A 23525-nucleotide genomic window follows, 5' to 3' on the forward strand; every position below is an offset into this window, starting at 1 on the left:
AAAAGCTGTTTCAAAAAAACATAACAAAAAGCTATTCTCTTTAAAACCTTGTAGTTATAAAACTTCAGGTATTACCTACCCTACTAAACCACTTAGGCATTTTAACAAGACACAGCAGCTGACAAAGGTGCCCATTAAAATGTGAGAAAAAACTGTCATAAACATTTTAACTATTCTTTTTCCTAACATACTTAAAATTTATTTTGGGGTCAAATGAGGGAAAAGCATTTAGTTTTAAGACCTTCATGTGTTTTTAATCACTTGAATAAGCAGTCTCAACCAATATAAAACCTAACAGGAAAGAATGCATGATAAAAGCTAAGAAGTATATACAAGTAAGCTTTCAGTGATAAATCTACTTAAAAGTATATGGAACTATTAATTTCACCATCTTTTCTGCAACACAAATGGCATCCCATCTCTGCTGAAGCGGCATATGATTTGAGAGGGAGGTGCTTTACAGTATAAGGTATATACTCCTAAAAGACAACATCTCTAGTTTTTAATAGATATGAGAGACTAGTAAACCTGTTTGAATAAAACTGTATGGTAATAATTAGCTAATGACAATAATAACAATAGGGAGGGCCAGGCATTGGTGGCACATGACTTTACTCATAGCACTTGAGAGAAGAGGTAGGTAGCTCTCTATAAATTCGAGGCCAGCTTAGTCTAGAGGGAGTTCCAGGACAGCCAGGGCTCTGTTTCAAAAAACCAAATCAAAGCTAACCAAAAACAAACAAACAAACAAACAAAAAAACAAGGTCAAAGCAAATGTTTGATGTGTTTAAAAGACAAAAAAAAAAAAAAAACTGTTTATAAATAAGGTCATGAGATGGTGGTTAATAAAAAAGGTAATAAATTTATAATTAAGGGTCATTTTTCTAGAATTTTTCCTTGAGAAATCATAATTTAAAATATAATCAACACTGTGCAGAGATATTTATATAGTAGTAGCCTCATCCAAAATGAGGTAGTCGCTTTGATCTTCTGGTATCATAAAAATTCGTCTAAAATCTTGGGCTCATCTTTTCAGGTTATTTTCTAGTATATGCACTACACAATTATAACATAATGTCATTTATTTACAAGACTCAAAGAAAGCATCTCCAAGATCAAATATATACATTTTTAATAACTGAAATATTTACATAATGAAGCCATGTCAAGGTTGAACATCACGAACAGTGTTTTGGATGTCCTCAATTGTTTAAAAAAAAAAAAATACAAAACAAAAAGCCTAGTAACTCAAGCTCACAGTTACATTATTCTAACAATCCAGTCTTTATCATTTTAATAAGCAAACATGGCCACAGCCACACCTAATTTGGTGGCAGAGCTGTTTAGAACTTGGTACTTTACAAATAAATTTTGCCCTGGTGAATTACTAATAAAACCCAAGGATTTCTTGTCATCAATATAGTTAAAGCTTGATGACCAGTAATAAAATTTTGTGAGCAGAAAACTGTCTTGAATGTGTCTTGAATGGTGTACCTTTGGGAGAAAGATGTAAACCTTTATAACTATCATGGTGAATTGTGTTTTGTCATATCTCTTTTGTAAACTTACCTTATTTACTTATTTATTGGTGCTGGGAACAGAACCCAGGCCCTCTTTCATGCTAAGCATAAGCTCTCCCACTGAGGTAATCCCTGATCATTTGTTTTAAAAAGGTAAGCTCCTACCCTCCCTCAATCTTTCAGAATTGTTTTATTAAAATGAATATACCAAAATTAAATGAAGACAAGTAAATTGAAAATGTATTGAGTAAAATGCTCCAGAATTTTAGACTTTGCTTCAATTCTGAGCCATCAAATTAAGGGAAGGATAAGATTATGATGTATCATCCTATTCACAGAACACAAAGCTGGTCAGCAGAGTGTTACTCACCGCACACCGTAATCATCCTAGTTATCTGGGTTGGCACAATTATCACTTTTCCTTTATGAGTGTATTGATGAATTACAAAATGCTTAAGGGAGCCCACCAAAAAAATTTGAAAAAAGACTTTTATACATACATTCACATAAACACATTAATACAGAGATACATTAGGAATGAACTGTCTGCTAGGCTTTGCACTCTAATCTTAAACTCCATGCCTTTATAAGGGCTTGCCATTTCTGATCAGGGAAGTGGGGATGAGACTGTAATGGGTATGACTAATATTCAACTTATTCATGTTGGCGCCTATACAATAGTTTTAATATTAAGTAGAATTCTGCAAAAGAATTGGGGAGCCATTTTAATATTTACAAGGAACGAATCAGCAGAACAAGATTCTATCAGATAGGCTGTGTACAGTAGCTGCAGCTTATAAAACACACCAGTAGTCTGTGCCTGGTGAGCATGAAAAGACCAAGAACACAGATGGCTTTACAACCAAGTGAGTACACAGAGCATCAACAAATTAGAGGACAAAGGAATTCACATTTTCTACATTAAAAAATTACAGATCTCACAAATGTCTTTGAAGACACAGAAAATTCAAAGTCCTTTGAAGGGTGTGAAAGAAGAAATCTGAAATGTAACTCTGAATGTAAAAAGTTTTACTTCACAAGACCAATTTTCTTGGCTTCTGTTTCATATATCAATAATCTCCACATTTTGACTATAAAAACTTCGGCTTCTTCATCTAGTACCTAGAAGATGAAACACAGAAACACATGCAAAGATAATTATTGGTACATTAAAACAGTAGTAACATACAAAAACATTGTCAATCACCAACCATAATCAACATAATGACTTAAAAGAACAATTGTCCAGTATGAAAATATTTAAACACAACATTTAAGGTACGAAGAAAGATAATGATTCAACCAAATTCGATGACTTACTAAATAGTAATTTCAATATACTTTTGATTTTTTTACTGTGATTTTGAGACACACAGACCAGGCTTGACGTAAACTTAAATGAGAGTGAGGAGAACCATGAGCTCATGCCTCCACCTTACAGGACAGTGCCACAGACCCTGCCTCCATATCATTTGAAGACAACTTTTTTCTTTTATTTTGATATTAGTTTTATAGATATTACATTTATACATATCTAGCCAAACTACTTTATAAGTAGTTATAACAACCATGTGGTTGCTGGGAATCGAACTCAGGACTTCTGGAAGAGCAGTCAGTGCTCTTAACCGCTGAGCCATCTCTCCAGCCCAAGAACTGTGTACCTTTATTTATAGTCACTTTATTTAGTCCAGACTAGTCACTTTATTTAAACCAGACTTAGCTATTATCTTACTAATATTCAGCAAATGCTGATCATGTGATAGTGAATTAAGCATTACATGAGAATGTACTACTGTGGCAGGAGGCAGTAAACAGTGCTGAGTGAACACCACTGCCACAGGGTGCACAGATACCCAACAACTGTTTTTCCTATCGTGATTGAGCAGTGCTCTTAATCAATGACATCTCTCTCCAGCCTTTGGTGTGCTGAGTGTGTACATGTTGTATGTATTTTGGTAATTGCGTGCATGCGCGTGCGTGCATGTTCATGGAAGACAGAAGTCAGCCCGAGTTGTCATCCAAGGTGCTGTGTGTGTGTGCGCGTGTGTGTGCTTGTATGTGTGTGTGTTCATGGAAGGCAGAGGTCAACCTGAGTTGTCATCCAAGGTGCTGTCTACGTTGCTTTTCCAGACAAGGTCTTTTTCTAGGACAGAGATGGGGATGGGGACACTTACCAATTAGGAAAGGGTAGAGAGCAAGCTCTAATATCTGCCTTTCTCCACCTCCCTAATGCTGGCACTGGAAGAGCATACCACCACACTCAGCACTTTAAGTAGGTATGCGGCACAGAACTGATGCTTAAGCAGTAACCACTTTGAGAAAACTATTATATGCACAAGAACTTTAATTTTTACAGATTTCCTCTATGGGTGCCTGGTCTACAAAGTGTATACCTCTGCTCAAGCACACTTCTACTAAGTTGGTTGCAAATCATCATACTTCACCATAAGAAGTTCATCCATACCCACCCCAGCCCATGAAAACTTTTTATAAAAAGCAACTTTTAAAACTCACTTATATGTTTATTTGTTTGGGGTAAGAACACGTATGCTGGGGCTGGCGAGATGGCTCAGTGGTTAAAAACATTGACTGCTCTTTCAGAGGTCCTGAGTTCAATTCCCAGCAACCACATGGTGGCTCACAACCCTCTGTAATGGGATCCAATGCCCTCTTCTGGTGTGTCTGAAGACAGCTACAGTATACTCATATACATATAATAAAAACTTCTTTCAAAAATATATGACTTAATCTTTATAAATAAAGGTGGAAGGGAATTCAAAATGGTTTAAAAGAAAGAACTCAAGATCAACTTTTAAATGGCTGACATCCCCTAAATCAACAGTGGCATATGCATGCAATCCCAGTCTGGAGATCTGCTTTGAGGTCTAGGCTAGCCTGGGCTATAGACTGAAATCTGTCTCAAAACATCAAATCAATTGATACATGGTAATTATAAATCTTTCTTTCTTTCTTTCTTTCTTTCTTTCTTTCTTTCTTTTTTTTTTTTTTTTTTGGTTTTTCGAGACAGGGTTTCTCTGTGTAGCCGTGGCTATCCAATTATAAATCTTTCTACTGATAATCTTTACCATCATATTCAAATTTTAATTCAGATCAGTAACATCAGAAAATGCATTAAATTGATAAAGTAATTTGTTCACATAGATATTAAATAATGTTCTTTTAACTTACCATGGCAACATCATCTAAAATGCTCTGTGGTGAACTATGTGCCATAACCTAAAAAGGAACAAATAACTTGTTATAAAGAAACAAAACAATCATACAAAACCTCTAAATGGTAGGGATATATTTATATATTTCTTGTGCCTGGGAGAATCTGCTCTACTTTGAGACAGGATTTTCCTACATAGCTCTGGCAGGCATGGAACTTAAAGAGAGATGTGTCTGCTTCCCTAATGCTAAGACAAGTAACAGCATGCCTGGCTCTATCAGGTTTTTATTCTGTGACCTTAATCAGTAAAGTCAAGTCAATCATTATTCCCATGTTGCATTTTTAATTTTTTAAAATTGATTTTTCAAGACAGGGTTTCCCTGTGTAGGTCTGGCTGTCTTGTAATGCACTCAGTAGACCAGACTGGCCTTGATCCATTTGCCTCTGCCTCTCCTCTATGTGCTGGGATAAAGGTGTGTAGGACACCACACCTGGTTACAAGTTGCTTCTCACCCAACCCCCTCATGCTATGTAACCTAGGATGACCTCAAACTTCTAATCCCTTGCCTCAGACTCCCAAATGCTGGAATTACTGAAATCTGCCACACTTGGGTTCCACTCTGTAGCACTGGCTGTCCTGAAATTCATTCTAGAATTTCATACTGTGTAGACCACAGTAGCATTGAATTTATTGCGATCCGCCTGTCTCAGCCACCCCAGGGCTAGAATTAAAGATGTTAAAGGACTAGAAATAAAGCCCAGCCGGGCTACCTATGTCTTAATGCTATAATCATTATAAGTGAAGAAGTCACCCAATATTTGCTCTCTAAAATAGAAGAATGGCACATTTATACCATTACAGGCACTTCTGTTCATCAAAGTGGAAGAATGGCAAGAGGAATATGGTGAACCCACGATAATAACCATCTTAGTATATTAATAAAAAGAAACTCTGCGTTGAAAACACACTACAGTATACACATTTCGCTCATTGATGGTCTGATGTACTGGTGCATGCCATTAAATTTTCCAGCACTCAGGGAATAGATGCAAGTTCAAGGTCAGCCGGGGCCATAGAAAACTGTCTCCAAAACAAAACGGACCATAGGATTTAAAATGTTCTTACACACTATACAATAAAGGCCAAGACACAACTTTTTCATAAGGTTTATGTATAAATGTAGTAAGGATAATACTATTGACATGTATACACATAGACTGTTACAACGTTAAAAGAAAAACTGCCATAAAACACAAACATTGTGTCTGCCAAGAACTCTAATGCTAAACGCTATTAATGACAGGACTACTACAGAGATAGATGACTACCAAGGAAATCAACTAATTTCCTTCTCTGCAAAATTCAAATCCTAGACAGAAAGGTAGCATGGCATTTGCAATAGAAAAGGAGAGAAAACTTAAATGACAACAGACAAAAATTCTGTCCTCCCTGACTATGAATCAAAGCTGTGGTATGATAAGTCTGACATTGAGATAGGATGTTTACTTCAAATATCAGGTCATTTAATTACAATTGAATTATTAAGTACTCGAATTTTTTATTTTAGGAAGTATCTGAACTAAGTTTTGTGTAGATGGAGGAGGAAAAAGACCAACCTTAGAACAAACAAAATCAACTAATGTAGCTTCTTCTTCACCTATGTATTCTATGATTTTCTTATTGATCCATGGTCGGATTCTGCGTTCCATCAGTATCTGCAAAACAAAGCCTAGTTGAAGAACGAAAGAATAGTCACACACAATTCATTAATTTTAAGACTAAAATATGTGTAGGGTGCACAGACTTTCAATACAGCACTCAAAAGACAGAGACCAGCAGACCTCTGAGTTCCAGGAAAGCTACATTTTGAGAAACTGCTCAAAAAATAAATAAATAAATAAATCAACAGAATTGCCATACGATACAATATTCTATGCCTATATTCTACCAAACAAGCACTTGAACTTCCATGGTTTTACTGCTCTATTTACTACAGAAAGAAGGATGAACCAAGATATCCATCAGCAGATGAATGAATAATAAAAGTATGGGACACATTTAAAAACTGTATAAAGAAATCATGAAACTTTCAGGAAAATGGATTAACTTAGCCATGACATATTAAGTGTGGTCACAGAAATTCAGAAAGAAAAAATTTCACATTTCTTCCTCATATGTCACTTAGCTTATTGTGTGTGTAAAGACTATTAGGTTGTACAGTGTAGGGAACAGTTAAGAAAAATTTTAAAAGGTAGTATTAGATAATGAAGGACAGAATGCAAGAAAAACGAATTTACACATTGCAAAAGAATATATAAAGCTAATCATTTTTCTAATTTCAACTACATAGTGTTTTTGCTTTTATTATTCTGTGTAATGAACAAGCACATCTTATTTGCCACTGCTAATATCAAGTAAGACTGACTGTTCCACTGGAGACGGAGACAATCTGACATGCAGTGTGCTACTCACAGAATCCACAATAGACCAATCCAAAGGATAAGCAAAGAGCTCGGGTTTGGCTGTGGGAATTTTCTCAATGAGACTCTTAATGTGTTTGCGCTTTTCTTCAGTGTTTACAGTGCCTTTGGTGGCATTTTTATCATCTTCACCATAATCCAGGGGAACCAGTTTCCTTTTTCTGGGCACATCATCACTGTCTTCATCCTCGAATTTATTAAAGACACTATCTACAGGCAGTTTCTTTCTCTTCACTGAATTAGGTTGGCCAGGACTATTGGAAGCACCTATAGTTAAAAACACATCTTAGTATGAAAAAATCATTTTCAAATGCTAAATCTTACAACCCACCATCCCTCAAAAAGTGCAACATATTTTGACAATTCTCTGAGAAAGATCCCAACTGTAAAAAAAAAAAAAGTAGTAACTCTCTACTCACAAGTGCTAGAAAATTTAACTTTTCACTTCTTCTCAGAACTGGAGTCAGCTGGAGATATAGGAGCACTAGTAGAACTATGAAAACAATCGTGAGCTAGAAAGGCATTGGTGAACACTTTGCTATCTACCTACCATGAAACTATGTATGTATACGGATTGTTTTGTCCTTATAGTGGAACTTATTGGGACATGGGGGGACAGAAAAAGAAAGGGCAACACTGACATACCCAATTTAAGACTTAATCCTATTTTTGGCCTATGCTCCTCAGGCTGCTGTTGATCTGGTGAGTTTTCATGAGGAATAATAATACCACAAGGAGACTCATCCCCGGGAGTGTTGGGTGTTGCATTGCCACTGGCAGAGGACACAGAAGGAGCAGAGCTGATGGGTCTCAAAGTTGGTTTGAGACAAGGCTTTTGCTCTGGTTCTTCTTCCTCTTCCACAGGCTCCTCTCGTTTTTCTTCTTTTTCTTGCTTTTCCTCTTCTTCCTCCTCTGATTCTGGCTCTTGCTTTATTTGAGGTTGCCTGCGCCTCTCAGCCTCTTGTTCCATCTGCAGCCAAAAACCACTATTGGTTAGCTTTAAAAAAGACGACTACTGTAATTCTTCCCTTTCCTTTATAGTATGCCCCATCACTGTTGGGCTTGCTTCATATACATCTTATGTAAAGCAGTTGATTAACTTGACCATTGGGCTCAATCCTACCTCCTCAACCCTATATAAAATTAAGAACTAAGCACTAGGAATAAGGGAGGTGATTCAGAGGTTAAAGCAGTGTTTGCTTTGCCAAAGGACTTGAACCCACATACCTACAGCTGACAATTGTCTGTAAGTCCAGTCCCAGGGGATTCAACACTCAGTAAACAATAACAAAAAGGAACATGAAAAGACGTGGCTTATTTTTGTTGAGGCATATAACATGTAAAAATATGAAATCTTCATACAAGACAGAAGAACTGAAAGTGTGTTTAAAACGACACTTCTTAAATGCAAAAATAAGAGCACTGTATAATCTATTCTGCTTATACGTGACAAGCTAGTGGGTTAAAAAGACAGTTTACTGATAAAGAACATTTGCTGTTCTCTCTCTTTTTTAAAAGCTTTATTTGATTTTACACACACACAGTAGCTGTGTACGAACACACCAGAAGAGGGCATCAGATCCCATTACAGATGGTTGTGAGCAACCGTGTTATTGCTGGGAATTGAACTCAGGACCTCTGGAAGAACAAGCAGTCAGTGCTCTGAACCACTGAGCCATCCCTCCAGCCCCTCATTTGCTGTTCTTAAAGAGAACCCAGGTATAGTTCCCAGACCATCTGTCACACCAGTTTCAGAAGATCTGACCTTTGAGGGTACCAAGCACAACTGTGGTACATATATTTACACGTAAGCAAACTCGTACCCATAAAAAAAATTTTAAAAATTAAAAAAAAGAAATAACAAATATTTTTTAAAATGACATGATAGGAAATGAAAGCATCTTTTAATAAGAAAGTATAGAGGCCAGCCTGGTCTATACAGAGTGAGTTCCAGGACACCCAGGGCTACACAGAGAAACCCTGTCTCAAAAAACCAAAAAGTATTTCAAATAACAGATACTACAAATCAAATCAAATTGTAAATACAGCTTTCTGTCTAAATTGTATTAAAAGATTGTCACCAATAATTAAAGACTTATTTAATGTGTAAGACATTTACAAATGAGGTATGGATTCAAGGTGCTGAGAAATAGGTCAGTTGATTTAATGACAGCTATGCAAACCTGAGGACATGCACTTGATTTCTAGTGCCTACTACACTACTCAACACAATACATGCTTATGTAATGACAACTGGAGCAATGTGGTGACAGGCAAATCCCTAGCCTGCCAGTGTAACATGAAAAAATTCCATCTCAAAACACAGTGAACTGCTTCTGTGGAATTCGTCACTACCTGAGACCCTTCTGGCTTATACATATACACCACCACTGAAGTGTTCCCCAAACATACATATATAAAGTTGTGAGTTCACTTAAGATTGATGATTTCTGTACTAAAAATAACAAATACTAATAATCTTCTAAACAATAGCATTATTCAGTATCTACAAACTAAGTATCAAAGCTGACTTTTAAATGATAAAGTAATTTAAAACTAAACAATTTCAAATGTTATAGTAGCTCACCCTCTGGAGCTCTGCATCCGGATCTGGATGCCCTTCTGCCAGTAAGCGCTGCCTGATTTCCTCAAGTTCTTCCTTCTCTCTCTTCCTGTCTCGTTCATCAGCTTCCATTTCTTTTTCCCTATCACGCAACCGTTTCTGAAGAGCGCTACCCCTGTAAAGTTAATAGGATGGAGTTAATGATCAAATCATTGCCTCGTACACAGATTGTCCACAAAACAGCCTTTCCTCAATCTAGAAATCAAATAAATGCTAAAACTCAGTTGAACATCCAAGACAGTGTGTAACAAGTAAGCCCAGAGGTGTTATTTTATTCTGAAAAATCATGCTAATGTGTCTAAAAAAGCCCAAAGATAACTTTCAAGGGGAAGAGAGCTGTTTTGTGCCTGTTACAAACTGAAGACTCAACACTTAATTTGTATTTTTTTCAGATGTAAAGTATGAAGACTATACACAAACTGCTAATAGACTTTAGGGGATAAAGGTGTAACTAAGACAATACAGAATGAATGCTTAACATTGTGTGAAGTTGACTTTCCTACCTAAACAACTGGCTGTGATGTGCATGACTTTCATTAATCCCAGCAATCAAAGGTCTGAATTATACAGTAAAACAGATCACCCAGTACAAAAAAAAAAAAAAAAAAAAAAAGTGACTCAGTTCATAAGTTCACATTTATTTATCAATATAGAGTTGATAGAAGACGATCAGATGGAACACTTATGAAAACATTGAAGACAAATTCCTGAGCATTCTAAATAGTTAAAAGGTGTAACTTGCTATAAAATGACCCTCCATCATGGGCTCCCCTCTAAAGACCCTTTAAATTATTGATTCTAATAGCTAAGCACAGCTGATATTCTCACATTCACAAACAGCCCGCCATTCACACTTACTTACCTGTAGTACTTGGGGTCATCTCTATCATCATCATAATCTTCTAGGAATTCTTTTAGTCGTTTAGCCTCTTTAGCCTTTGCAGAAATGAAGGACAGCATATATAAACCTTAGGTAAGAGTCAAATTACTTCCTTCCCCTTTCTTAGGAAAGTACTTTTCTCCATATGCATAGAACTTAAAATTTTACACTTTTCATTACTTCATATATGAAATGGGCATCATATAAAACTTTTAAACAGGTCAGCTTTAGGACATAACTGAGACATGAAAAACATCCACATAACAGTATGCTAAACAAATATCCCTGAACTAATCCCCAAAATACATTCTTTTCCAATAATAATCACACACATTAGGAAACAAAACAATGTTACCTTATTAAATGTACAGAGTAGACAAAAGCAACTTAATGTTCATTGGGTAGACTATATTAAATTTAAGAAATAGACAGGATTTAGATTTAAATAATGTTTATATATTATAAAGGTAAAGCTACCACTTGTGAAAAACTATCCTCTCTATCCAGAATTCTATCTACTTTAAGTTAATGGTTAATAAACCTCGAAGATGGGGCGATGGTGGCGCACGCCTTTAATCCCAGCACTTGGGAGGCAGAGGCAGGCGGATTTCTGAGTTTGAGGCCAGCCTGGTCTACAGAGTAAGCTCCAGAACAGCCAGGACTACAGAGAAACCCTGTCTCGAAAAACCAAAAATAAAAAAAAAATTAAAAAATAAAAAATAAAAAAAATAAAAATAAAATAAATAAAATAAAATAAACCTCGAGGATATAAGTTGGAATTTCAGATCAACCTGGTATATTTAAAAAACTTTGTCTAATTTTTTATGGCTTGTATCTAAACACATTAAATAGATTTCATATCTATATGTAAAGCAGATAATGGTTTCTGACTTACAACCTTTTAACACATTTCAGCTCCGTCAATATAAAGACTTGTAACAGACATCCAAAGGAATCTTCTATCTACTCCTTTGGAATTGCTCACTAAAGCACAACAAATATTCTTATGTAATATTTTCAAAACATTGTGAATATAACTCTACCATATCATACATTCACACATTTCTTTACACTAATTGCTTGTATTGTTCATGTTTCAAAATTATGATCAACCAATTTTCTATGGCCCATCCTAAGGCACTAAGCTGGGATATGATAAGCACTCAAATAAATGAAATGTTTGTTGAGTATTCTATTTATCTTCAATGTTCAAAGTATAAATAAATATAGAGGTAAGGCTATGTACACACTAACCAAGGCATTTATTACTCTGGGAAACTTTAACTTGTACTTGTACTGGGAAACTTGTACCGAACATATCTTACTTTTCCTGTTACAGGAGAAAAAAACAACCCAAAATAGATGCTTTTATCCTACAATAATTTATTCAAATAAAACTATTTTAAAGAATTCTATTGACAAGAAAGATCTATGATTCAGAGAACACATTATCTAGTTGTTATATGTACTAGATAATGCATCCTTTGTTTACATCTAAAAATTACTAATGTCTCACTTTGTTTTCATCTTGAAGAAGTGTTTAGAATGGATAATCTACTAACTAAAGATAAAGTAAACTTTACAGTCTGATAAAGACACAACACACTTTTTTGTTATTTATTTGTTTTCTTGAGACAGGATCTCATTGTATTAGGCTGGCGTCAAACTGGATCTGCCTGCTTCTTCTGCTGGGAGTGCTAGGATTAAAGACATAAGCCACACACAGGGCTCTACAGAAGACATAGTACATACTACTGAAGCAATTTTTATCCCTACGCTTAAAACTATGCCAACTGGTTCATGCTTACAGTTATCAGTATAAGTAAAACACAAATCTAATTTTGTTACTATGTGAAGAGAATATAAATGCATAAAAAGACTACTTGGTGAATGCTAAATATACTTCTGCTTACAACACTGTCAAGAAGGGCTGGGGAAAAAAAAATGGCTCAGCAGTTAAGAGCACTGGCTGTTCCTCCAGGACCCAGGTTCAATTCCTAGCTCCTATATGGCAGTGCACAACTGTCTCTAATTCCAGTCCCATAGGATCTGCCCTTCCTAACACATAAATATATGCAGTCAATACATCAAGCATATAAAATAAAAATGAATAAATCTTAAAACCAAAAACAAACCAAGGGGTAATGGTGCACACCTTTAATCTCAATGGGTCATATGGACAGGTAGATCTCTGTGAGTTCAAGGCATTCCTGGTCTACAGAGTTCCAGGCGCTACACAAAAAAACCCTCTCTCAAAAACCCCAAAGACTGAAAACTAAAAAAACAATTGCTACATGCAACAGAACAACTTCCAACAAACCAAACAACTATACTGTCTAATTAAACAAATTTCCATAGCTATTTAAAAAAAAAAACTTTATGGTATTTCATTTATTTGTTTATGTGCCTATGGATATCACAAGACACATGTGGAAGTCAGGGTAGAACTTGAGGGTGTCAATCAAGTAATTGGTTGACTTAACTCAGAACTTAAGAGTGGGGACTGAACTTAGTTGTAGCTGCAGAAAACTTGCCCAGCTCAACAAGTTTTGAGAATCTTAACCAAATGATGTCACATTAATTCTAAGTTTCTATAACTCACTAGGGTAGATTGACACCATGCAAGCATTCATTAATGGACAGCAAGTATTTGAAAATTAGGAAGAGATATGTACTGCATCTATCTCAAAGTTATTTGGAATAAGAAATCCAGACCATGGCTATGAGTTCAAGACTAGCCTGGTCTACATTGGTGATTCCAGGACAGTCTGAGCTACATAGTAAGACCATGGCAAAAAAAAAAAAAAAAAAAAAAAAACCCACACACACATGAGAAGCTGACATATTACATTTATCAAGTTTTCTGTGACAGTAAAACTGAGTGTTTCTGACTTGACAATACCCACTTTTAAACCTAAAAGCTTACCATTTCTCTTCTTCTTTCCTCTTCTCTTTCTGCCTCCTTCTCATATTCCCTAGTTTTCTTTCGTTCTCTGATTTCCCAATTCTTAAGACGCTAAAAAAAAAAGTTTCAGAAATTTAAAATGCAACATAGGACTCTGTAAACCGTGCCTTGCCATGCTAAGTGAACTATGCTTCCAGAAAGAGCATCTCCTCAGTTTACCTCTTGATAAGCAGCCTCTTTCTCTCGCAGTTTTCGTTCAAGTTTTCTTCGTTCATATGCATCTTCTTCATCCTCTTCTCTGTCTCTTTTCTTGTCTTTCTCTCTTTCACGCTCCCGTTCTCTCTCACGTTCTCTCTCTCGCTCTCGTTCTCGTTCCCGTTCTCGTTCTCTCTCTCTTTCCCGCTCCCGTTCCCTTTCACGGTCTCTGCTCTTTTCTCTATGGAAACAGAACATTAAATATGTATTTTATAGCATTCTATTCTTTTTCTTTAGGAACCAAATGAAACTGTAATGTGTATGGTAAATCAAGGTATAAACAAGTCAAAATTTAGTGTTCGTTTCTCTATACTCAAAGGGAGACAGACTAGGGAATCAAAAGTAAAATTCAACTAAGGCATTTTTTCTAAAGTGAACAGGCCCTGCTTTTAATCCCAATGTAGAAATTAAACAAAAAGCCACAGATTTTAATTCTAACTACAAGTTCTAACTGTATTCTGAAGTCAATGCTAGCAATTATACACATTACAAAAAAATAAACATAAAGCACAATGCAAGATTACATAAAAGACTGAAAAATTACTGTGACTAATCATAGACTGAAATACACAATTTTATACAAAAGACTATTGTCAGGCATGGTGGCAAACAATTTTAATCCCAAATGTCTGGGAAGCAATGGCAAGCTGACCTCTGTGCATTTGAGATCATTCTGGTCTTCTACAGGTCTCTAGAGAGAACTTGCCTTTAAAAAAAAAAAGGATGCTCTTTCCCAAATGACATAATAAAAGACTAAGAAAACATGTTAAAAAGACACTCTAACAGGGCTGGAGAAATAGCTTGTCAGGTTAGAGCACTGGCTGCTCCTCCAGAAGAAACAGGTTCAAATCCCATCACATTCATGGCAGCCCACAGCTGTCTATTAACTCCCATTCCAGAGCATATAGCACCCTTGCACAGATAGACTCACTCACTCACTCACTCACTCACTCACTCTATCTATCTATCTACCTACCTATCTATCTATCTATCTATCTATCTATCTATCTATCTATCTATCTATAAAATCAATGCACATAAAAATAAATCTTTAAAGGGAGGGGGCAATCTAGAGCCAGGCAAGAATGGAGTGGTGAATGACTGTTATTACAGTATTTGAGAGGAAAAATTTCAAGGCTAAATATACAGGCATGCATGCAAACACACACACACACACACACACACACACACGCACACACGCGCGCGCGCAGAGAGGAGGGGGAGGGAGGGAAGGGCAGGCAGACAGACACAGACAGACAGACAGAAACAGAGAGACCACCAGCAACAGCCTGGGAAACTTAAAACTGCCACAGAAATTTTTGTTGTTGTTTACTTTACCTCACTATATATTGAGGAATATGATTCTGGCAAACATTTTGGAAAATAGAGAATTTTGGCATGTTATCTGCATCAACAGCAATCAAAATTTCTGATACCAGCAATTTGTTCTTGTCTTGGTATGATCTTAGCACATTCCCTAACTTTGCAACCTCTAGGAAATATACAGTAGGTAAACCTTATAAAGAAGAAGTTTAAAAACAAAAAAATTATAGGTAGCTCAATACCTATAACCACAGCTATTCATGAGGCTGAGGTAAGAGAATCAGGAGTTCAAGGCCCACCTAGACTACATAAAACCCAGACACCCCTCCTCACTAAATACACATCAACAAGTTGAATATTTAATTTAGAATAAAACTACACTACAAGAACTAGAGATTGTTCTGCAGTTAAGAATACTTACTACTTGCAGAGGACCAGAGTTTGGTTAATGGTACCCACATCAGATAACATACAATTGCCTAAAATTTCAGTTCCAGGAAATCCACCCCGTCTAGCCTCTGAGGGTACTCTACTTGCATGCATACAAACACATACACAATTAAAAATGAATATTTAAGAAAAAAATACACTTACAAGTATAGCATAATGTTAGCCTAATGATAAAAAAAATCCATGTGGGTATATGAGACAACATGCTATGATGGACATTTGTACTTGTCCACATTTTTATGAGACAGGGTCTCATTTATGCACAGTCTCAATTGTCCTAGAACTTGCTAGACACCAGGGTTTTAACTCAGAGATCTGGCTGCTTCTACCTCCAAAGTGCTGGGACTAAAGGTGTGCGCCACCAGGCCTAGCTTTGAAGGATACCTTTTAAAAACGAATTGTTTGATTTCATAGAATGCCAAATTCTCACAAGGACTATATCAAAAAGGGAGAAAGAGAGGAGATAATATATACTCAGCATGCAATTCCATCAACATGGTGCAGGTATAACGATGGTTGCTTTTTTGTCAACATGACACAAATCTACACATATCTGGGAATATTGAGAAAAATGCCTCCATCAGATTGGCAAGTCTGCACGCAGAGATTGTCATGACTAAAGACTGGTGTGAAAGGACCCAGCTCACTGTGGGGTAGGAAGCACCATCTCTGAGCAGGTGGTCCTATGTTATACAATACATTTGGCCATAGTTTCTGCTTCACCAACTGCCTCAGACTACTGCTCTGGCTTCTGTGTATGATCAACCGTTGTTATACAGAACACTAAACTGATATAAACTTGTTCATCCCCAAGATAGTTTTATCCCATCAAGCTACATTGCAACAAGTCAAGAATTTTGATGAATTTTTCTATCTTTTCAATCACTGTTCTTTTCTGGTTTTTACTTATTATTACAAATAAATTACCAAAAAAATTTACAATAACAATACCTCTAAAAAGGTAAAATTAGTACAAGTCCAGACAAACAGAAGGGCTCAGGGAGACAGCCACACATACACTTTTGAAAAATATTGGTACAAAGTCTCAGTGCAATTAGAAAAATAGCCTACCAATTTAAGAAAATAATGAAACTGCCAGCCCTAACACTGAAGGAGTAACTGGTTCTAGGCTCACAAAAACTAGCCCGAGATAGAAAGTAACTACAAAAAAGAAAAATACATGGTTTTTCTCACCACCAATAACTGGTTCCACCTATCCTCAGAACTGAAAATTAAAAACACACATCTTTTTTGTTTATTTTGTATTTCAAGAAAATGTTTCCACTAGGCTCTCTCGGAATTCAGAGATTCTGGCTCTTGTGTACTGGGATTAAATGTGTGTGCCACCATATCCAGCACATTATTATTCTATGTGTGTGAGTGATTTGCCTGCCTGTGTATACGTGCTCCATGTACTAGATCTCCAGGGAACTATAGCAGGGAGTCATCATACTGGTCCTGGATGCTGATCCTAGAAGAGTAGGAAGTGCTCTTAACTGCCTATGTATCTCTCCAGCCCTATCATGGCTTTTGAGAAGAGCTCATTACATATCTGGTTAGCCTGGAACTCAGTATCTAACCACTGATTGTGAATTCATCCCTTTGCCTCAACTTCATTTGTAGTGGCAGTGGTGGCAAGAACCTCTGCTCCCAGCACTCAAGAGGTAGAAGCAGGCATATCTCTTGAGTTTGAGGCCAGTCTTGTCTACAGAGTTAGTTCTAGAACAACCAAGGCTACATAGAAAAAAACCTGTCTCAAAAAACAAAATCAAAAATTGTTACTTTCATCAATAATGTCATTGTATGTACAATATAGCCAGGCTACAGAAAGCTTTAACACTCAAATTCAACAGTTACACAGAGGAAATCTTTTAATTTAATGACGCTATCAGAAACAACTGTGTGAAGCTTTACCTTGATCGACTTCGATCCTTGTTCCGATCTGAGCTCCGTTCTCGATCCCGGTCTCGATCTCTCTCTCGGTCTCGGTCTCTCTCTTTTGTGCGGTCACGATCCCTATCCCGTTCTCGTTCCCGCTCCCGTTCTTTTTCCTTTTCTCGTTCACGTTCTCTTTCCCTTTCTCGTTCCCGTTCTCGCCTTTCTCGTTCCCTTTCACGTTCCCTCTCTCTTTCTCTCCGTTCTTTCTCAATTTCCTGTCTTTCTTTTTCTTTTTTGCCTTTCTCTTCTTCCAGTTTCTAGAAACCAACAAAAGTGCTTTTAGAGTTAATTCTGTGCCTCCAGTATTTAGACTTTCCCCGGCGCAATGCCCAATACTGGTAAGAAAAACATCAAACCACCAGGATTTGTGACTTTAAAAAAAAAAAAAAATTAAAGAGAAATAATCACAAAGCTAGATTTCGTGCAAAACCAAATACTCTACACAAACCAGAAATTTCCAATCTTGGGGGGCGGGAGAATGTGTGTTAAGAATGGCAGGCTACTGACTAATATCTAAAATAACCATGAAGCATGTAGTGATTCCTAGTAACTTCTAGAAAGACAATTAAACTAAAAAGCTTAATTCTGCCCATTATAAATGTCTGTAAGTCAGTAGGAACAGTGAAAGTATTTATGACCCTAGATTTCTCACTATTGAAGGTAACTAGATGAGGGTTTTAAAGTAGAGGTGGAAGACAGTCAAGTCACAATAACAATCTTCTGCCCTCCAGGTTACCCACCCTCCAAAAGAAACAGAAGTAGAATGTAGCCAAGATCTTTTGTCTTAAATATGTAAATACTTATTCCTACCATTATAAGATGGACACTCCACTAAATACAGAAACTGAAAACCACTCACTTCAAACAACATATACATTATTACAGTTATTTTAATTTACAATAGTTAAAAGCAGAATAGTTATGCCCACCATTATGCCTGTAAAACAATTATAGATATATTTACAATGATAAATCCACCCTTGCAAGGATCTTGTATTAACTTACAGATGTTGTACTAGGACATGGATCGCCAACACTGGATTAACCTTGCCTACAAGCTATGTTTCTGGGAGGAAGAGCAAGTACACGGTTCACAAATAGACAGTTAGACCAGTGTGTATCCTGAAAGATTACCAGTGTACCACAAGATTTCTATATAAACTAAGATGAGGAAAAAAGAAAGCACAACAAAACCCCAAACAAGTAAAACAAAAACAAAACATATTTATCCCTGAAGTTCCATGTTTAACTTCACTGAAATGAAATTTAAACTGCAACAATAAAATGTGCATTTTTCTTTTTCTCAGTAATGTAAAGCATTTAAAACTTTAAAAAGCAGTCTTACCTGTTAGATACTTTTTTTCTTGCTCACGGACCAAAGAACTGAGAGAGGATTATGAAAGAAAAGCTAGTGTATGAGGCATCAATATATTCAGTTGCTGACCTAAGTTAGCATACAGGCAAAGCCAATACTGAATACATTGAAATTAGAAAGGAAAGACAGGAGACAAGGAGAGAGAGGCCAGAAACTGAAAGCTATTACAGGGAGAAAAATCTCATTTCAGAAACATTCCTAATGAAATTTAAAATTTGTATTTTTAAATGAATCTACACTACATAAAACTTACCTCAGTGTCATATACTTAAATTATTTCAGAGATAATATATACTTACAGATTTTTAAATTTCTTTTGTACAAGTCCTCAATTTTTTATTCCTGTTGTTTAATATGCTACCCTTTCTCTGATGTAAATACAATTTCTTTCAGAAGTCATTTTAAGTATACTTGTTCTATGTACACAAAACTAAGAAAAATCTAGTCCATACTAAATGCCTTCTAAAAACTTAATTACATGTATAATATGTGTATGTACACAAGCAGATAAAGCATATATGCATATATTGTAAGAAAGATTAAAGAAATGAAATGATTCCTTAATTAACAAAGTTATGAAGAGAAAAGGAAAGAATTTAAAAAAAATAAAAAATCTTACCTTATTCTCTCTTCAGACTCATCCGTGCTGTAAATGGACGCCCCCTGCCACGCTGATACCCTGACAGTCTGTTGTTATTAAATAATCTCATACCAAAACATGCAAAGGTTCACTGAGCTCATGTTTTATGGCTAAGAATTCAAATAGCCCCTTAACCACACCACCCAAAGAGAACTGGTTTTTATTTTTTTGTTTTGATTTCTTTTATTTCTAAATCATATTTTGGAAATTCAGAATATTGCCATCAGTAAAATAACACTAAGGCAGTGAAATGCCTGACAAACCCCTAAAATGCTGAAGTAGTACCTTGTGAATTAAAGTATTTTACCAACCTGATTTCCTTATAATTCACCAATAACATGACAGGGTTTAAAACAAATAAATAAAAACAGAAGGGGGGGGTAAACCACACACACAACTGTATACCATTTTTAAGCTTACTCGGCCTTTAATTGGAATAGTGAACATACACAGAATATTCTACGACTTTCCACAGACCACCATTGTAACTCTCAAAATTCTGGGAGTTACATTTGTGCTTTTAGACACATTTACTTCCTGGAAAAGCACTGTATATGAGCTATGGTTGGGTATCTGGACGTTAAGTGTTCAGCAGCACTGATAATCAGCATTAATTGTCAACTTGGGATTTTGAAAGCAGTAAGAAAAAGTTAAGATTCAATATAGAGAAAGTGAACACTTAACACCACTGAGTTATATACTTCTCAGTCTAGTCAGAACCAATAATCTTACTTATTACCTCTAACATCAAAATACATCATGCACTTTGCATTTCACCATCCGAAAGCATCACCTTCAATACCAGCAAACATTCACAGATGCACTGTCATTGAGAGAAGCTTTAAATAGGCAAAACTCGTGAGTGGGATTTACTATATACAAATACCCATTTCCAAGCCAGTTACCCCTTTGCATATTTTTCTGAGGGGGCATCCATAAATATAATAAAAAACAGAAGCTCATACTTACATCCTATTCCTTGTTACTTTCCAAGCTGAGAGTTTCATCTTGCATTAGTCACCATATGATCTCTATCATAATGGTGGGGGTCAATGAATAGATTAGCTTTATGGGAATTTACAGTTCTTCCATGCATCTATAATTTGGTAAGTCTGGTAATCACTGGCCTACTTTTTAAAATCTCCCCCACTCAAGCTTAATCCAAACAAATATAAATCTTAAATTTTAATCTCAGCTCTTTAAAAAAAAGTTTTTCCTAAGATTAAAGACCTGCCCACAAAATAAACTGAACTGTATGTATGTTATCCTGCTGCCCCCTGAATATAGTTCAATCTGACCTTGATGTTTATGTTGAAATCTATATATTAACTTTTGTTATATTAAAGTGAGATGACTGTAGTAGTCAGTGATTGAGAAAAATTAGCTATTACCACTTTTAAATATGGTATTAGTCTTCTGTTTCTACCTCAGTATCAATTAAGCCTATTAAAGGCAATAATAAATTATACTCAAATGCAAAGTTGATTTTCTTGTCTGTTTGCTTTGGATTCTGTAAAAAGTCTAGATTGGTATCAAGTGAAAAAAACAAGAATACTACCTTGTGTGTGTCTCTGAATTTGCTGATCTCTCGAGATATCAAGTCTCTTTTGTCTTCTTCCATTTCTATAGCATTTATATCCTCCTAAAATTAAGGGAACAGAAAGGAATAGAGATTTATATACATTAAAAGAAAAATGACACAATTCAGTATTTTGTGCAAGTATTACAAACACATTTAAGCAAAAACCACCAACTTGGAAGTAAAATCTAATGTTGTAAATTTATAATAATAGTAATAGTAATAATAATAATAATGATGATAAAAAAAATTACATATCTGGCAGTTATTAGTGCACACATAAAAAAAAAAAATCAAAGCCTACAGTTCAAACGAACCTTGGTGATGAGTGGGTAAGGGATCAATGGGGCCACTGGAAATCTACGGAAAATCTGCAGAGAAACCCACAAAGATTTTTTAAAAAACAGCTCACATTGTGCTATAGTTAAACTGACTACACACTTATCCAGGAAACAATACACTACATCTGATATTTTCTTGATTTCAAATTACAGTGAAAATGATTTAACTTTAAATCCCTCTATCACCCATCACATGCTTTCTTTTCAATAGCCAAAATACTCTTAAGAGTACCAGGACTGTTTCCTTAGATAAGGAATTCTAAGATGTAAGAAATTATCACTTGATATGTATTTGCATGCACAAAATAAGATTTGTCTCCCTTACAAAAAGGTTTGCCTATAATTCTTGCCAAAAAATAGTACTTCTGTGACTTATCCTCTTAGTTACTATCAATTAGTTACTTTTATCCTTCCATATCAATGGAGGAAGAAAAATTTCAACTTTACCTAATATCTGACTAACTCGTTAAATAAGTATTCCCAATCACTTCAAGTAGAGACATTTTTGGGACCAAATAATGAATAATTACAGTAATACAGTTAGATTTGGCCAATGACAAAACTAGAATGCCCAAAAGACACTGAAACTCAAAATGGAACTTTCACTATCCCTTAATAAAGAATGTGTATTTTACAACATTTTTCATGACACAGACAATCCCTGAGTTTCTAAAGGAACGCTGTATTTTTCCAGAAGAATAAATTATATCAATTACTATATTGTTAGAACACATACGTCCTCCTTCTTTTCCTTTTTCTTCTTCCTGGGGTGAGAGTCAGACTCCTGTGAGGGGGCATTTAGCTCACTGGAATATTCTCGGATTAAAACTTCAATGGCCCCTTTAATCATCTGGTCTCTTCGCTTTGTTTCTTCATCTAAGGCTTCTTCATCATCATTAGTGACAGTTTCTGGTCTGACGTTCTTAAAAACCAACACAAATTTCAGGAGAATAACATTATTCCAAAAAAAAAAAAAGGGGTGGGGGGGCAGGTAACCAAGGAAAATGCTAGATAACTGTATCTACAAAACCTAATCATAAGAAAGGTTATAGGCTGCAAGTGATGATTTCTTTCCCCACATATGCTTCTATATGTGTTTTAATCTTTTAAAACATTATTTCTATGTTTGTATCTATGTGTGTGCTATAGCATACATGTAGAAGTCAAGAAGACAAACTTGAGGACTCCTTCCCCCACATCAATCTCAGGAATCAAACTTGGGTGGTCAGGCCTAGCAGCAAAGTTCCTTTACCTAATAAGCCATTTCACCAGTCCAGCTTTTACAATTTCTATGTGCAGCAAAAGCTGCTTATAATAACCATATATCTGGCCAGGAATGAAGGTAACTCTTTTAATCTCAGTATTGAAGATGCAGAGGCCAGTGGATCTCTGTGAGTTCAAAGACAGGTAGGTAGGTAGGTGTGTGTGTGTGTGTGTGTGTGTGTGTGTGTGTATGTGTATGTGTATGTGTGGTATGTGTGGTGTGTGTGGTGTGTGTGTGGTGTGTGTGTATGTATTATCTCCAGAACAATCTGAGAGCTATAGAGTGAAACTATGTCTCGACCATCTACCATATGAACTTCTTTCCATCTGACTTGCACATCAAAATCTAGCCAGGAATGGTGGTGTGCACCTTTAATCCCAGCACTCAGGAGAAAGACCCAAGGTATCTCTTGAGTTTGTGGACAGCCAGGGCTACAGAGAAACCTTGTCTCAAAAAAACAAACACAAGAATCAATCAAATACAGAGATATACAACTTGTTTATACTTTCTCTAAAGAACTATTAGACTTTAATAATTATTATTATTTAAGTGTAACCTTCTGATTGGGCAATGGTGGTTGATGTCTGTATTCCCAGCACTGGGGAGGCAGAGACAGGATTTGAAATTTGTGGGCAGCTGGGATTACATGAGACTTTACCTTCCCTTCCAGCTAGACACAATAACCTCAAAGAATAGTTAGCATGAATCTATGAATCTGCAATACCACAAGTGAAAGGTAAAGAGTTTAACCTTCACTAAAATCTAGCAGTAGTGACAAA

General features: G+C 36.0%; 1 protein-coding gene across 5 annotated transcripts in view; it reads right to left on the minus strand.

Moving 5' to 3' along the window:
• Positions 1-1115: 1115 nt before the first annotated feature.
• Rbm25 (RNA binding motif protein 25) overlaps positions 1116-23525 on the minus strand; it is a 46711-nt gene continuing 24301 nt past the window's right edge. For all 5 annotated transcript variants that reach the window (XM_076921741.1, XM_076921738.1, XM_076921740.1 and 2 more), the window contains 13 exons: positions 22219-22404; positions 21459-21512; positions 21121-21204; positions 17524-17804; positions 13801-14017; positions 13603-13692; positions 10659-10732; positions 9761-9911; positions 7819-8143; positions 7166-7440; positions 6310-6408; positions 4710-4757; positions 1116-2642 (listed from right to left, as the gene is read on the minus strand). In XM_076921741.1, coding sequence (XP_076777856.1) covers positions 2550-2642; positions 4710-4757; positions 6310-6408; positions 7166-7440; positions 7819-8143; positions 9761-9911; positions 10659-10732; positions 13603-13692; positions 13801-14017; positions 17524-17804; positions 21121-21204; positions 21459-21512; positions 22219-22404 — 1977 coding nt within the window. In that variant the 3' untranslated portion in view covers positions 1116-2549. The remainder of the gene's footprint in view (positions 2643-4709; positions 4758-6309; positions 6409-7165; positions 7441-7818; positions 8144-9760; positions 9912-10658; positions 10733-13602; positions 13693-13800; positions 14018-17523; positions 17805-21120; positions 21205-21458; positions 21513-22218; positions 22405-23525) is intronic.

The sequence above is a fragment of the Arvicanthis niloticus genome, chromosome 23 (assembly GCF_011762505.2).
Source record: "Arvicanthis niloticus isolate mArvNil1 chromosome 23, mArvNil1.pat.X, whole genome shotgun sequence".
NCBI lineage: Eukaryota > Metazoa > Chordata > Mammalia > Rodentia > Muridae > Arvicanthis > Arvicanthis niloticus.